The following is a 16,472-nucleotide window of genomic DNA, read 5'->3' as shown; positions in this document are numbered from 1 at the left end:
CGGCTGCAAGATCCCAGACGGGTCAGAGCAGTCCCATGCAGCATAGCGGGATGTCGGTTGGAGCAGTCCCCTGCAAGTAGCACGGCAGGATCACGGATGGCCAGGCTGAGCAGTTCTCCATGGGTCTCATGATGGAACCCCAGCTAGCTGGCCCAAGCAGTCCCCTGCCATCAAGGTGTGACAGGACCCTGGCCGCCCTGCCAGAGCAGTCACCCACCTGCTGGTGGAGGGCTGGGCTGGAGGAGCCTCTCGCCCGGGTGGGCTGGCTGGATTCCAGCCGGTTAACCAGTTAAACAGTTACAATTAAATTGTTTAACCAGTTAATTTTTTCCTGCATATTTACATCCCTAAATTTAAATAAAGCTTGTTATAGTCAACCCAGAGTGACATGACTATAAATGCTTAATTATATTCATGCCTTACAACATACCTGTAACAGTTCCAACACAAAATCTGCTTATTTTATCAATTTTATGGATAACCCTGACTAGGAATGTAAGTGACTAGTCGAGTAGTCACTCCCCCCTCCCTTGCTGCCTCTATCAGAGGAAGCAAGGGTGGGAGCCAGCTTAAAAGTTGGTTTCCCCCAGCACCATCTCTGTAGCGGGGCAGGGGAGGCAGAGATGCAATGGGGAATCAGGTGCGAGCTGTCCCAGCTCACACCTGGTCCCAGACCTCAGCTGTCTCGGCTCACACCTGATCCCAGAAGCTGTGCCATTGCCTTTTAAACAACATTTAAAAGGCAGAGGTACAGCGGGGGACTGGGCACGAGCTGGGACTCAGCTGTCCCAGCTTGCGTTTGGTCCAGAAGCTGCATGTCTGCTGTTGAAATGTAGTAGGAGCTGCCTGCGGCTCTTGCTACATTTTAAAGTCAGAGGCACAGCGGGCAGCTCTTGCTACATTTAAAAAGCAGAAGCGCAGCTTCTGGGACCTGGCGTGAGCAGGGACTGAAGCAGTCTTTGCTTGTCCTGGGTTCCCTACTGCACCTCTGCCTCCATGACCGGGTCCCCTGCTGTGCCTTTGAAATGTAGCAAGAGCCATGAGTCGCTCTTGCTACATTTCAAAGGCAGAAGTGCAGCAGGGATAGCGATCAACTCTCTTCCCCTTTATCGACTAATTGAGTAGTTGATGGAAATTCCATCAACTACTCTATTAGCTGATTAATTGAAATTTAACATCTCTAACCCTGACCTGGAAAAAGTATTTTAAAAGCCGATGGGCTGTACATGTTTTGCTACACTGCATACCCCTAGAGGCATTTTATTCTTAATCCTATATGTTCTGGTTCAGTATTTTTTCTCTCTGAAATCTTAAGTCTGTATCTTTAGGACATCGTCTTACAAGATAACTCCTTGTAGGTGAGGAGTGAAAAGAAAACTGGCATAACTGTCTCCTCTTGTTAAATCTGCTACATTTAGAGAGTAGCCAGTAGGAATTCTACTACTCACTTTGGAAGTACTCCTCAAACATTACCTTTGCCCGAGGCAAGTAAGTGAAGGAAGATTAAAAAAAAAATGCACATTTGCACATGTGCACAGCGACAAATGGTTTCAGAAGACTTCTTCATGTGTTTTGATTATGGCTGTGTTGAAATATTAATAGCATAGCAATATTGTTAGTAACTGAAAAAAATCTATATTAGTTTGATTAGAGTGATATAACATCTATAAAAAGTGAAAATATTCAGGTTTTTGTCTGCTATTTTTCTCTCCTTCACTAACACATCTATCAGAGTGTTCATAGTGTTTCTTTGTTGTTTCGCCTCGGTGTATAGCATAAAATAAAGGCAAGTTGATGCAGAACCTAAACAGTTGGGATGGAAAGGAACCCTCTGTCACAGAATCATGGTTTCTGTCTTCCCTTTTATATGTGTTTGAAGGAAGCATTTAACTCCATGATGGAAGCAAGTAAGGATCATGGCCATGAATTGAGGATGGTTTTTAACCAAGGTTTGATGTGGTGGTGGGGAGGGAGGGCTATATTTTCCTCTTGCTCTCTCCACAGTGATGCTGCATCTCAGTGTAATGATTCATAGCCACAAACGGCATAGAGCCCATGTTTGTCAGCTAACTACATGCATCTGACATAGACTAGAACTCCCATTCTAATACCCTAAATCTGTAGTCTTCTATCACTTGAGCTTAAAGGAAACTTTCTAATTGCTGATAGTAATAGAACTGATGTTATAGTAGAAATGAGAACAAAATTCATTGTTTCTTGTCATGATATTTGCCTTTGATCTTGATCTTGCTAAGCAATCTGGTAGCATGGACCCTGTGCCTGTGCAAAATCCTATTATAGTCAGTGGGATGTTCCGGGGTCTCTGGTAATTAATCCCATTGCAGGTTTAGGATTTTAGTCATTACTTCCTAAGTGATAAAATGAGAAATTTACCCTCTACCTTCTAGCCTGAGGGTAGATTTTATTAGCCATGATGAAAAAGTGTATGTTGCCCCCACCTCTGCAATTTAAAGGAATAAAACAGCTGTTCAGTTGCATATTGTATTAGTTGTGGTATTTATTTATTTTGAATTTTAAATGCCATTTATTTTGACTGTTCAAAGATCCCTAGCTGTCGTTACATCAGTTAAAATGTGGCATTATCCTAGAAACCATATACTCAGAACTGGTCCAGTTATCATAGTCCAAAACAAACATTAAACCAGCCAATCCAACCAGTAGAACAGACAAATCCTCTATCCTACCTAAGAACTCCGTTCTCTCTCTCTTCACCTTCATCAAATGTCCAAGGAACTGGAGAGGCCTGAAGGTCAGCATATTGGGGCATTTTTAGAACAAAATGGGGAGTAAATTCCAAAGTTGATATGCTCATAGAAAACACTCTGCCAGCTGTTTTCCCCGATTGCAGCTCATGTGTCTGTTGACTGTGGTGCTGGTTGTATAAATTTTTGAAGGTGGCGTATCCTATTTTAATTTTTAAAAATAAAAATTAATAGGGAGCCAGTATGGATCATGATATATAAAATATTACACACACGAGTGTGTGTGTGTGTGAGATATATATATCTGTGTGTATATATATATCTATGTATGTGTACATAATATGTAATGTACCATCAATTGTTGAATTTTGTGTTTGATATACTTTAAAAAACAGTGTGTACTATATTTATATTTCTGTTTGTTTCTATTACATCTTCATACCCTTCCTGGCTTCACTCTACTTTTTATTTTATTTTCTATAATGGTACAAGAGTTCTTTTTTTTTTCACAGTATAGACCACAGCCTTAAAAATGTCTCTCAGTGACACTTCCACTTCCATTTGTAATTGTATAACATCCCTATGGCAACTCTAATTGTTTAAATGGAAAAGGAATATTAGGAAAGCTATTAATATATTTTTAGTGTCTTTTAATGCAGTTTAGCAGCTGGAAATGAAGAAGGCTAGCAACATGTGACCAGCCAACTATCTGTAGAACACCAACAAGCAAGTGCTTCACGAACCACACTTTGAGCGCTGCTGCAGAAATTATGGTGTACCTTCCTCTGTTACCTTCCACCATCTTTTCTTTCTTTTATCCTTCACTCTGTTACATTCTCTTTTCCCCACACATTGTGTTCCCTACTTTCCCCCCTTTGTGTCTTTTCTTGCTTCTCTCATAGTCAGTCCCAGAACAATACACTTCTCAAAATCTGTCTTGTAATTGATTTACTCATCTGTCTCTCTTCTCTTCTCTCCTCCCCCCCCACTCCAACAACAAAAGACTTTGAAGTTTTACCAGAAACCTAATAGCCAGTAGGTTAAAGCTGCAAACCAGAAACCAATAGGAAAGACTTGTGTGGAGCAGTGCCCTGATAAGAAGTCAACCCTCTTGTCTTGCATGGTGTCTGTAAACAGCTGAGAAGAAGCAGGCTGGGATTTCTATCAGGATGCTATCTCTGTATCGTTTGCTGGGATTCCGTCTTTCTGTTAATTTGTTAATGGATGCCTAAAAATGTGAATGTTCTTTGTCTACTGGAAAGAAGAAAGAAATATTAGTTCGACTCCCCCCCCGCCCCCCACCCCCCCATTCTTCTCAGTGCCTCTTGGCTGCATGTGTGGATCTCCTGGTGTAGTTGCGGCCCTCCCCCAGCATTTTGCCTGCTTAGAAAAAGGGGTAGATAGTATCACTTCAAACCCGTTCCTAGCCTGTGGTGTTCTGGTTTCCAAATATGTTGTTCCAGTGTCATTATGATTGTTTGGACTGTAGCTTTGCCAAGAAGCAGCAATGAAGTGTACCTGATTCTTTTCCATTTAGCTGCTGTTCACAGGATGGAAAGCTTGACAAAGCTACGAACAGCAGCAGAGCAATGTCTATCAGTTTGAGAAGATGGTTCTGTATCAGTTCGCACTGGCTTCATTTTAAAAAGAATGTTTTTAACTGCAAACATATAGTGGCTAGAATCTGCACGAGAGGATGGTACTTGTCTGTGAAAGTTTCCTACTTGCCACACGAGAATAGTGTTCATGACTTCTGTGATTGTTAAACCTGTAGTTTGCACCATTGTGTGTCTTCTCTGTGTTTGTGTTGCTTGGTAATGGGCTGAATTGCAAACAGTTGAGCCGGTCTGATTTTGTGCATTAAAGTGAAATTGCACGCACACACATTTTAAAAAATAGCCTAGTGATCTGTTACATAGAGAGATTATCTGCTGGTTTCGTTACTGCCAGATGGGTTATAATGCAAAGTTGGGAGGCACTGTTAATACAGAGAAGGATCAGAGGAAGAACTAGGTGACCCTGTGTGATGTTGTCTGACAGAAAACCATATAGAGCATTGTTGCAACCCCTGTTCTACAGTTGACAAGGCTTAAAGGCGTAGTTGTGCAAAAACAATGAGGAGTCCCTTGGCACTTTAAAAACTACCAGATTCATTTACCTATGTATCTGTTGAAGTGGTTTTTACCCACCTAACCAAACAAATGTCAGTTTTTAAGGTGCCACAGGACTCCTTGTAGGTTTTGTTCTGTATTTGCAGCAAATCTTATTCAAATGTTGAGTAAGATGTCTATGAAAAGGTCATGATTTGCTGGTTAAGATTATGAGTATTAACTGTATATTTGATATCAAATAATTGATCCTAGGGTAAGGCCCACAAAGTATTTAGCCAGCATGTCTTGGAGGGACTGTTCAAATGGAATGGCTCATCAAAAGAACCCTTATCTGAGAATGAAGCATGGGAGACACTCAACTACACTGTATGGACTTGGCTGCGAATATTCAGACTAGCATGTGGGCAATGGCTTCCACCTGCAAAGAACTGAGTCCTGCATGGACAGACGATTTGCCCATGTGACGACTCATGTGACAAACTCCATCTTGTTACTGTACTTTTCCACAGTAAGAACAATGAGAGTCCACATGGAAGAAGATATAAAAGGTCCTGGGAACACCTCCATCTTACCTCTTTCCTGCTCCAGCCTCTCTACAGCTCAAGCCTCTGGACTATGGACTTATACCAATGGAATCATTCTAACCAAGGGACTGAGGTCCTTCCAATGATTTGGAAGTAACCAGAGCCTTATCTTGAGCCAGCAGTTTATTCCATCGCTGATACAAGCCTGAACCAAGGACTTTGCAGTTGTTGTATGTATTTGGTTTCTTTGATCACTTTTAATTCACCTCTTTCTTTCTTTTATGAATAAAACTTTAGATTTTAGACACTAAAGAATTGGCAACAGCGTGATCTTTGGGTGAGGTCTGGGTTATAATATTGTCCTGGGCATGTGGCTGGTCCTTTGGGATCAGAAGAATATTTTATTTGATGAGACTGGTTGTCATAACTACCACATCCCTATAAGCAGTGCTCCTGGTGGTGGGATAAAGGAACTAGAGTATCTGAGGGAATTTCTTGTATGACTTCCTTGTTAGCCAGTATGGCAAATAGGGATGTTAAATATCAGTTAGTTGAATAGATGAGTGAATGAATTCTTATCAGTTCATTGACTATTCTGTAGTCCCGGGGGTGAGGCTGGCGACCAGTGCACTCTGGCCCCACTCCCGAGGAGTCCCCTCCCTCTCTGCGTGGGATGCCAGGCGGGAGCTGGTCTGTGAGGAGAGCCAGTTTAAAAACCAGCTCCCCTCATGGACTGGCTGCCTGTCAACCTGATACAGAGGCAGCAGCGCAGGGTGGCAGCAGCCCCTGTTGGGGTGGGAGGGAAGAGGGAAATGTGTGTAGTCTATAGGTTAATACTATAAGCTATTGCTTCTCAGACAATTGTTTAATTGACTATATTATTACATCCCTAGTGGCAAAATAGAAGTTTTTTTAGATGGGTTTGGTGTGCTTTGTAAGGGGAGGACTATCAGTCTTGGGCTGTGTCTGCCCTGTTTCTCAGTAGTCTGCCCTGAATTAGATACACACAGTAGCGTCCCACCAAAGCACACCTATTTACACTCTGAAGATTATAGTAATAGAAACTGGATGAAATTCAGTACTATGAAGTGCAGGGTCAGGCACTTAAGGTCTAATAATAATATTTTTTGCTATAAGGTGGAGGTCCATGAGTTGGAATTGACAGAAGGAGAGACCAGGGTGTGCAGGTTGAGTATAGGATGTCCATAAATCACAAGTGTGATGCAAAAAAGAAAATGCAAATGTGATCCTAGGATGCATCAGGCAAGGCATTTCTGGTTGAGCTAGAGAAATATTAAAAACATTGTGTAAGGCTCAGATAAGGCCTCATTTGGAATGTTGTGTACAGGTTCTGGTCACCGTTACTTCAAAAAGATGAATTCATACTGGAACCTGGTGCAAAGAAGAGCTAGTAGGATGATCAGGGAATGGAGGGCCTATATTATGAGAGGAGACTAAGAGTTTGGCTTGCTTAGCTTACAAAAACAAAGGCTGGCTGGGAATACAATTGCTCTTTGTAAAATACATGGTGGGGATGAAGTAAACACCAGGTAGGGTGAAGAGCAATGTAAACACTAAAAGACAGCTTTGATACAAGAACATATGGGTATAAACTGGCCATGAGTAAATTTAAGTGAGAAATTAAAATAGCATCAGAAGAGTGAGTTTCTGGAACAGTCTCCAAGTAGGAACTGTAGAGTCAAACAACATAATTCATTTTTAACAGCCACCAGATAAATTCGAGTGAGGTGGGGTTTTGGTGTGGTTTGTGTGGGGGTTTTTTTGTTTTTTTTTGAGGGGGCGTCTTTCTCCTTCCCCTAAAGCATCAGAGACGGCCACAGCTGGAGAAGGGTCTGGCCAGGATAGGTGAGTGCTCTAAAGTTGTACTGAGCATTCTCTCTTTCTCTCTCATTTCTTGACTGGTTCTTCTTCACGTGCTCAGGGTCTTTCTAGCTGCTTATTGTAAGTTGGGTCAGTAAGGAATTTTCTCCCAGATCAGATTGGCCATGACCTTGAGTTTTTTTTGGTTTTGGTGCCCGTCAGTGCAGTGAGGTTTGCTTGCTAGGATCATGTGTATGTTCCACACTTCATTCTCTATAATGGCAGTAGCTTCAAGTACTGGTGCACCTTGATCTCTCCAGTGCTGTGCCAGTGTCACATAGTAGTTTAATCTCCTGTGGACTGTGATAATTTGGTGTAATGTCAGTGCATTGGTTGTTGGTTAAAAGTGTACAGAAGGCATACTGTAATCAGAGGTCAGAGATGATCTTGTGGTCTCTTCTGCCCTTGAACTATATAACTGTGTGACTAACACAATGTTCTGTATTTCTACTACTGATAGAGCTGAAAGGCCCAAGTCTGCTCCAGAGTTATTTTGGCAACATAAACTACCACTTTACAGAAAGTTACATTTTCTAGTGGATTTCATGACATGTTTGTACCATAGGCTCACAAAGATAGGTGCAGTTCCATCCCAGAAAAGCATTTTTTTCTTTGGTATGTAATTAATCTGAGCTAGCTGGTTAAATAGGTTTTGTGCACCTTGTACATCACCTATATGCTTAGAATTAGACATGAATTTGTCTCCTGGACTATTAATGTTTATCAATAGGTCTCTCTTCTACTATTTGTTCTCAGAAGTGCCATGTCCTGGTCTCTCTGCTCTCCAAATCAGCAGAGTATGGATGAACTACCCAAGTATCTTGGTTGCCTCTGTATTGAATTCTCAGCTCTCTTAAGGAATGTCATGATAGGGTTCAGTGGGATCTTCTCAGTCCTGCTCAGATGGTGAATTTTATTGCTAGTTATGCCTAATGTGGAAGAACAAATGGAGAATCCTCAGGGATACAGTGCAAATTATTCCCTTTCTTTCCCCCCCCCCCCCTTAAAGTATGTTGGGCTTTATCCTAAAGAACTAGGGAGAGGAAGACACAACATTTTCATGACTGTAATTTGACTTGCTCTGGAGTTCTAACTATTAACTCTAATCCTAACATTACTAGTCATAGCCCAGATCTAAATAAATTGCCATTTGGAGGACATGAATGGGGTAGGGAATAGGAGAAAAGTTTAAAAGAGATAGGAGCTTCCTCTCTTGTCCTTTTATTACCTTGTCTCACCAAAGTGTTCATAACTTTATAAAGTTATTATTTTAGATATTGTACATGTTTTAGTGGATAATTATTAGTTCAGTTTTAATTCTTTAGCATTATTTTGCAAATTCATGGAAATATAAAAAAAATTTTGAGACGGGGGTACTCCAGGGAGGTATGCATTGTTGGATAGGGATGTTAGATAGCGGGTAGTAGAGTAGTTAACTAACCACATTAATTCTTAGTGGTTAGCCAGCTATAGTCTCCGGGGGTGGTGCCAGCAGCCAGTGCACTCTGACACCACTCCTAGAGAGCCCCCTACCCTAATATAGAGGCAGCAGGGCGGTGTGCCAGCTAGGAGCCAGTCCACGAGGGAAGCCAGTTTAAAAACTAGTTCGGACTCCCGTGGACAGTGGCTCTGCCCAGTACCAGCTCCTGCTTTCCCACCCCCCCCCTTGCTGCCTCTGATACGGAGGCAGTGTGTGTGGGGGAATGTGAGTAGTTGATAGATGAACCGATAAGCCTAGGCTTATCAGTGAATCATCTAGTCGACTGCTTGTTGATATTCCTATTGTTGGTGCATGTAAAACTTCAGTCTGTCTGCTAGTTCACAAGCTTCTTGGTAATATTGCTGTGTATGTGGTACTGTCAGCTTACTCTGTTTTCTGTAAGTTAAGTGGGGGAATCATTGACCTTCATTGAATTGTTTGTTCAACTAATCACTTTTACTTTCTTCAGATAAAAAAATCTACTTTAAACTAAGCCCATTAGTATTTTTCCATACAGAATAAATATAACATAGTTGCGATATTTAAGAAGAGTATTTTAGCTAAAAGTTATACTCCCCATATTATATATATATATGGCTGACTTCTCATTCAATAGTATTTTAAATCAATAAATCTTTGCTCTTCACCTAAGGTAACTTTTGTAGTATGTGTGTGTACAGACATATATACTATCTATCTGTTCTAAATGGTTACATGAATACAGTTATACTTGTCAGGATATATGGAACCACAGCCCACACTATGTATCCAGTGATGAAACCCTTTCACACAGTGTGCCATTTTTCATTTCAACACATTTAGCCTTTCTCACACACTCTCAATTTTAGTACGTCATTATATTCAGAATGTATTTGCTTCATATTGTGGTATTTAAAAGCTGCCTTGTGGGTTTGATTAAAATCTCTGTAGCGTTATACAAATTGCTTTGTCAGTTTCATATTTTTGTTTTGTTTTGTAAAGATGATCATCTGTATCTATGTGTATAGCCATTGTTTCCACAATCCGTTCAGTGCAGCTTCCTCAGCACATACTGCCCTCCCTTTTCCCGCTTCCCCAGACAGGGTGATTTTTTGATGTTTTGCATAGCTTTATTGTTTCCTTCCGACTGTCATCAATTTCACGCTGTAATACTTGGCACTTTTACTTCCTTAATAGAGTAGGATGTGATGTCATAGAGAAGGGGACAGGGCTACCCAAATTTTCTCAATTGCAGGGAGGAGCTGCCCAGGTGTGCTGAGGGGCCTGTACTCAGGAAGAGAAACAGGGAATCCTCCACAGTGAGTAACCCCACTTTCAAGTGCACCCAGTTTCCTTCATAGCCATGTTCAGTACAGTGTAGTGTCCTCTTCTGCCCTTTCCAGTTTTACCCAGTTCGCCCTCTGGAGTGTTCCCAGTTCAGTTCAGTTTCCCTCTTTCCCCTCCATTTTACTGCATATTGATTTATTTTATCTTATTCTGTTAAGTTTCCTCTCTTCCTTACTCCAAAGGTTATATTTTCCTTTGTCTCTGGATGTTGTTAATCTCCAACATTCTAATCTTAATCTTCACTCACATTGTCCTCTTTTCGGTGAATCACTGTTCCGTTTCTGCTACTTCCTGTTTTGTCTGTAGTTCCTTTTCTCTCCCTTGTAATAATCTCTTTCCAAGCTCTTCGTTGGTCCCTTTTTGCCTCTTAATTACTTTCTTCCCTAATTCCCCCTTTCAGGTCACCATTCCGTTTTCCTTTCCTGCAAGTTCCATGTATATTCTTTCCTCTTTACATACACATTGTTAAAAGCTCAGTTCTGCTCCTAAACCTTTCTAGTGCAGCCCTTGTTTCTGCATTTTTCTTTTGTAGAACTAAACAGTAAAGAATAAGAAGCTTGTCTGGCAAACAATATGGAGCAAGGGATTTGGTAAATAGTGTTCTGAATTGAAAAGAGGAGAACAGGAAGCTACCAGAACTGTAAAATGGCAGGAGAGGCCTGGCAGGAGCTCAAGGGATTGGTGGATGGGCTGGAGACTGATTCCTTTAGGTCACCTGCTTGAATTACAGTCCTGGCTAGTAATGATTGAAAATATTCACCATCCAATCTTTGGTGACTTATGTGATATGTTTTGGTGGTATATCTCTACTTCCTATTGGACAGGTGTCCCTATAGTAGCTACCATCACAATTGGCGTTAATTGGTAACTAGTAAAGAGAGGCAAAGGATCGAATGAGCATGGAGACCAAACTCATTTCTTGTTTGCCAGAGGTGGAAGTGCAAGTTGTTACTGAGTCGTGTTGGAAAGACACTGTGGGGAAGCTTGCATTGCCATTGTCTATGCTGTACCTTTTCTGTGGATAAAGGATTTCAGTTTCTAGGGCTGTCAATTTGGCACTTTACCTGAGCAAAAGAATGGCAGAAAGAGTTAAATGGTTCAAATGGAAAGGGGATACAAAACGAAAAACTAGAAAATTCATGCCCATTTGTCTGAATTGGGATGAGGAATGGATTAATTTGGGCTCAATTGGAAAAGGCAAAGGAGTGGAAAACTGAGCTGAACTGGAAAACATACTGCACTCTGAGTCATGTGGCATCTTGTGTGCTTCTGTGACTGTCTTGGCCACTTAATTTTTCATTGTTTTTAAAAACAAAAAGCATTTAAAATTTGAAACCTATCATGTCACTTCTGACAGTGGCTCCTCCTTTGCAAACAGATTTTAGCCTTTTTTTGTGTCTGAGGTCATCACAAAATGTAAGCGCAGTACTTCAGTCACCTCAGACTGTTTTAAAGTAGTGAGCAAAACCAGCACTCTCTAATCACACTTTTTTTTTATTTTTGTGCCTCTGAGAAACTATACTGCATTATTGGTCTTCTCAAATAGGTTTCATATTTTAACTCTTTTTAGTTTATTTTGTATCTTTGGAAGAATATTTCCATACATTTTAGCAGATGATGCACACAAGCAGCAAGTAAATCTTCCTTTTTCTGCAGAGTCCTGGACTATATCTGGCCTTCCTACAGACGGAGGACTCCAGTCTCAACGCTGCAGTTCCCCCTCCAAAAATAATTAGGCAAAACGTGCATGAACATGTGAACTTTTCAGTCACAGAATGGTTTTATCTTATTTACACATATATATTATTTCTTTTTAGGCATTGGAAAAACACCCCAACTCCCCAATGACCGCAAAGCAAATACTGGAAGTAATTCAAAAAGAAGGGTTAAAAGAAACAAGGTCAGTATTTGTATGTTCAATATCTCTTACAATTTCTTTGAAAACAATGAGGTTGAGTATTAATGACTGTATGTCACTCCTAAAGTAATATGCATTGGCTAAATTAGTATTTCAGTGCATAGCAAGCTTATCTGACTTTTTAAAGTTTGTAATGTTTTAGTTGTGTTGGTACCAGGTTAATAGGGTGGGTGAGGTACATTTTTTTTATTGGACCTACTCATCTCTTTCATCAACAGAAGTTGGGCCAATAAAAGATATTACTTCGCCTACTTTTTCTTTAGGGTTCTTAAATAATCGTGTGACTCACCTTTACAATGTGATTTGGATGCAGAAGTGGATTGTAATGGATAAACCCCTGGAGGATGAGCAAGTTGAGGAAATGGTGTTTGATACAAAGTCAGTAGCTGTCTTTACATTGGCTCCAGTGGGCTTTGGATCGAGCGAAATGTATTCTGCTTCAGGTAGACAGCTCTTTATTCCTGAGTCACTGCTGTGAGGTGATCCAAGAACTGAGAGCTTGGACATGGAAGCAAAACAGGAGAGGAGAGATTAGTTGGGGGAAGAAAAGTAATAATGATGCTCCAGTACAGAGACCATTTTTTGTTCTTGTATGACTGTGTTGAGAGTAACTGATCAGAGGGAATTTTATTTCAAAGATAATGTGTCAGTAGGTATTGACCTGTGGTAGCAAAATAAAGTAAGCATTTGCTTCTATTTTAATTGCATCCTTTTACAGTGACACCTAAAAAGTAGGGTAAGTAACTAGTTTAGTACAATAGTAATGCATTATATTTGTTGTTTCTGAATTTCTGTTTACCCAAAAGAATCTTCCCTAGGTACTATGTTGTTTCTTGTAATTCAGAAACATTTCTTAAGAAACAGAAGGAATAATGCAGTCTTTTACAATATATAACCATACAACTTACTAGTAAACTAGATACAAACATGTAAGATACAGGTGGGTGTTAGTGGAATGAACAGCAGCAGAGATAATATTATGTATAATTGGAAGCTGAATTTGCCCCCTCAAGCTCTGCAAATGTAGTTGCTGTTCAGAAATCATTTAAAATGCTTGTGCCAGTGCCAAGGAAGGAGCAGAGAGCCTTAGAAAACAGAGCCTAGGCTCTGTGCCACAAAGTTATGCAAACAAAAAGTCTCATAAAAGAAGCCACTTGAAAAATGTGTATTAAAATACTCCACAGCAGCGAATGAGCTACTGATTGTTCTTTTGAGTCTTGTGACATGAGACTACTACACTTTGGCTTAGAATTCTATTCTAATTATTCTTGTTATTATAACAAAACCTCTTCATAATTCTCAAAGTGTTATTCTCCCCATTGTGTTGTATGAAAGAGGAAGCAGTGTACAGAGACTGGGTAGTGGGTGAAGCTAGCTCTTTAATGTTGTGAAAATAGAGAAAACAGAAACGCCTTTGGACTGTAAATATAAATATATTATACAACTGGAGGAAGAATCTACTAAAGGGAAAGTCGGCCTTATAGTACAGGCAGTCCCCAAGTTACGCGGATCCGACTTATGTCGGATCTGCAGTTACGAACGGGGATTTTTTTCGCTCCGGAGGACTGGAGCGGCGGGACACCTGGTCCCGCCGCCCGCCTCCTCCGGGGCGAGAAAAGCTGCTCCCCATCTCCCTGGTCTGCTGGGGGAGCCAGCAAACCAGGGAGACGGGGAGCAAAGCGGCGGAGGACCCGGGGCCGGACCCGCGGCCGCTTCCAGATGAGCTGGAAGCGCCGCGGGTCCGGCTGGGTCCTCCGCGGCTTTGCTCAGCGTCTCCCTGGTCTGCAGACCAGGGAGATGCTGAGCAAAGCCGCGGAGGACCCGGGCCGGACCGCGGCGCTGATCTGGAAGCACCGCGGTCCGGCCCGGGTCCTCCACTGCTTTGCTCCGTGTCTCCCTCGTCTGCTGGGTGGGGACGCAGCTAGTGCCCCCCCCAGCAGACCAGGGAGACGCTGAGCAAAGCCGCGGAGGACCCGGGCCGGACCGCGGCGCTGATCTGGAAGCACCGCGGTCCGGCCCGGGTCCTCCACTGCTTTGCTCCGTGTCTCCCTCGTCTGCTGGGTGGGGACGCAGCTAGTGCCCCCCCCAGCAGACCAGGGAGACGTGGAGCAAAGCCCGGGGCCTGTGGTAGAGCAGGTGGGGCGCTGCCGGTTGGTCCCGCAGCACCGCTCCTTGGCGCTACTGGACCAACCCGGCAGCACCCCAGCTGCTCTGCCCCAGGCATCCCTAAGTTAGCTGCTGCTGAAACTGACCAGCGGCTGACTACAGGAAGCCCGAGGCAGAGTTGCTCTGCCCTGGGCTTCCTGGAATCAGCTGCTGATCAGTTTCAGCAGCAGCTGACTTGGGGACACCTGGGGTTCTTAAGTTGAATCTGTATGTAAGTCAGAACTGGTGTCCAGATTCAGCCGCTGTTGAAACTGATCAGATTCAGCAGTGGCTGAATCTGGATGCCAGTTCCGACTTACATACAGATTCAACTTAAGAACAAACCTACAGTCCCTATCTTGTACGTAACCCAGGGACTGCCTGTAGTTCATAAACTAAGCGTGACAGGCAAGAAAGAAATTGACAGGTGTTCACTACTGTATTTGTAATGTGGTTCAGTATGTATGCACTGTAAAATGAGTGCAGCGCATGTGTGGATAATTAGTAGTAACTAACTATTTGGAATGTCATGTGTGGTGATGAACATTCCTGCTATAGAAGGCAGAATAAATCCCTATATTTTCTATTTTTTAACTGAAGAATCAGTATAATGTTAGCTGGGGACTCCCAGATTGAAGAGCCTAAAATGATTGTTGCAGTTATCTGGAAATTGTGGAATCTTTTTTAGAACTGAATTTAAATTTAAACAGTTTGGATTCAATGTTTTCTGCTGCACTGAAAATTGTAAAAATTAAATGAGAGGCTTTGGGTTGATAATCTTGATGGTTAAATTCATCTACTAGAACTGCAGGCTGTGCAAACTTAACCTATTTGCCATGCTGCTTTAACTATGATCTGAAGGCGATCATTTCTAGGGCTGACACGGCACTTTAGTCTCCATGCTGCTGTCAGTTGACATGAGTAGCGGTGGATTTTGTGATGAGTAGTCAACCTGCAACCCTTTTCCATCCACCCCCTCAAAAAAAAAAAAAAAAAAAAAAGAGATGGAATGAGACCACCAAAGTGTTTTGGTCCACTGATTAACCTTCATTCTTCAGTGACTTTCTTTCTACTGCACTGGATTTGACTTAACAGTGAAGAGTTATGTATCTTAGTTCCTCTTCCTTATACAGGTTGAGCCTCTCTAGTCTGGCACCTGTTTAACCTGACTAGTGCCAAACCAGAGAATTTGCCAAACCACAGGAGGACAGTATTGTCTAGCAGCATTACCAACACTTCCACTGCTTACTGGGCTCTTAGAAGACCTTTAGAAATAAACTAGAGTGAAATAGCAGCACAGAACACTGAGAGCCACAGGACTGGTGGCTGTAAACAAGTTTTATGAGACCATGGAAAACCTGGCCACATCCAGGATAAGTGGACATCCAGATAACTTAAAATCATGCTGGACCACAGATGTTGCTAGACCAGAGAGTGCTGGAATAGAGAGGTTCAACATTTACTGATATGTTTATCAGCAAACCTGTAGTGATTCTAGGCGAAGTTCTCCTAAAAATTTCCTCCTGTCTTTTCAATGTATATTGAGTAAGACTGCTCAGTTGGGTCATTTTGCATGTATACTGAAAAAGTATTAGCATCTTAGAATTAATAACTTTCAGGTTTTGGCAGTTTTATCATTGCCATTACTTGCCAGAGGTACTTTGTTGGTCTTATATTTATTTTTCTTTGAAGTTCTAAAGATGTGTCATTCCCTCAATAGTTTGGGGGGTTTTGTTTTACCTAAATTAAGTCCAGAAGGGAGAAAATTCAAAAAACAAAATCTCTACCAGAAACCCAGGTGCACCTCAAGGGAAAAAACAAACAAAACTAAGGTTACAAGCTGTGCAGGATAGTGCACTTGCACAGATTTACCGTATATTACGTTTGAAATGCATGTTTCAATGTTTTGTTTTTTAAATATCTTTCCTGCTGCCACAATCTCTTATTAAAAGATCACCCTCTGTCCAGTTGTCCTCACTGTACCTGGAAGGAAAAACAGCTTTTAAAATAAACAGTTTTGTGACCTAAAGGCTTGAAATTTTTCTTAACTAAATAAAACAATTATTTGTCTCTCTAAATACAAGTGTTGGCAAATAATGCCAAACTGACATTCCTTGAGACTTAGTCTTTTATTTACAGAGTAGCTGTAATACATACAATAATAGTGCATACTTCAAGTCTAGCTTTCATTGTACCTCAACCTTATTCTGAAATAATTGCTTTTTTTGGAGATAGTGTAGTTTAGCAATATGCCTATTCAAACATTGGCCTTGCTGCTGAAACTATAAATGAAGTTGTCAGTTGTGCCATCTGGTTACTTTTTAATGGACCAAGACACCAAATTATTTCACATAGGTCCACTAA

The 16,472-nt window shown here is 41.6% G+C and overlaps 1 protein-coding gene across 5 annotated transcripts in view; it reads left to right on the top strand.

The window, feature by feature from the left end:
• ASXL3 (ASXL transcriptional regulator 3) overlaps positions 1–16,472 on the top strand; it is a 160,929-nt gene that overhangs the window by 15,038 nt on the left and 129,419 nt on the right. Inside the window, exons 2-4 of one of the 5 annotated variants that reach the window (XM_075920751.1) lie at positions 5,344–5,588; positions 9,954–10,017; positions 11,863–11,945. In XM_075920751.1, the coding sequence (XP_075776866.1) occupies positions 11,890–11,945 (56 nt within the window). In that variant the 5' untranslated portion in view covers positions 5,344–5,588; positions 9,954–10,017; positions 11,863–11,889. Of the gene's footprint in view, positions 1–3,153; positions 5,589–9,953; positions 10,018–11,862; positions 11,946–16,472 lie in introns of those variants that run through there. The other 4 variants (XM_075920750.1, XM_025180832.2, XM_075920752.1 and 1 more) reach the window with 4 other exon arrangements.

Source organism: Pelodiscus sinensis, chromosome 2, assembly GCF_049634645.1.
Source record: "Pelodiscus sinensis isolate JC-2024 chromosome 2, ASM4963464v1, whole genome shotgun sequence".
NCBI classification, from domain to species: domain Eukaryota; kingdom Metazoa; phylum Chordata; order Testudines; family Trionychidae; genus Pelodiscus; species Pelodiscus sinensis.
This window is presented reverse-complemented; position numbering and strand designations above follow the sequence as displayed.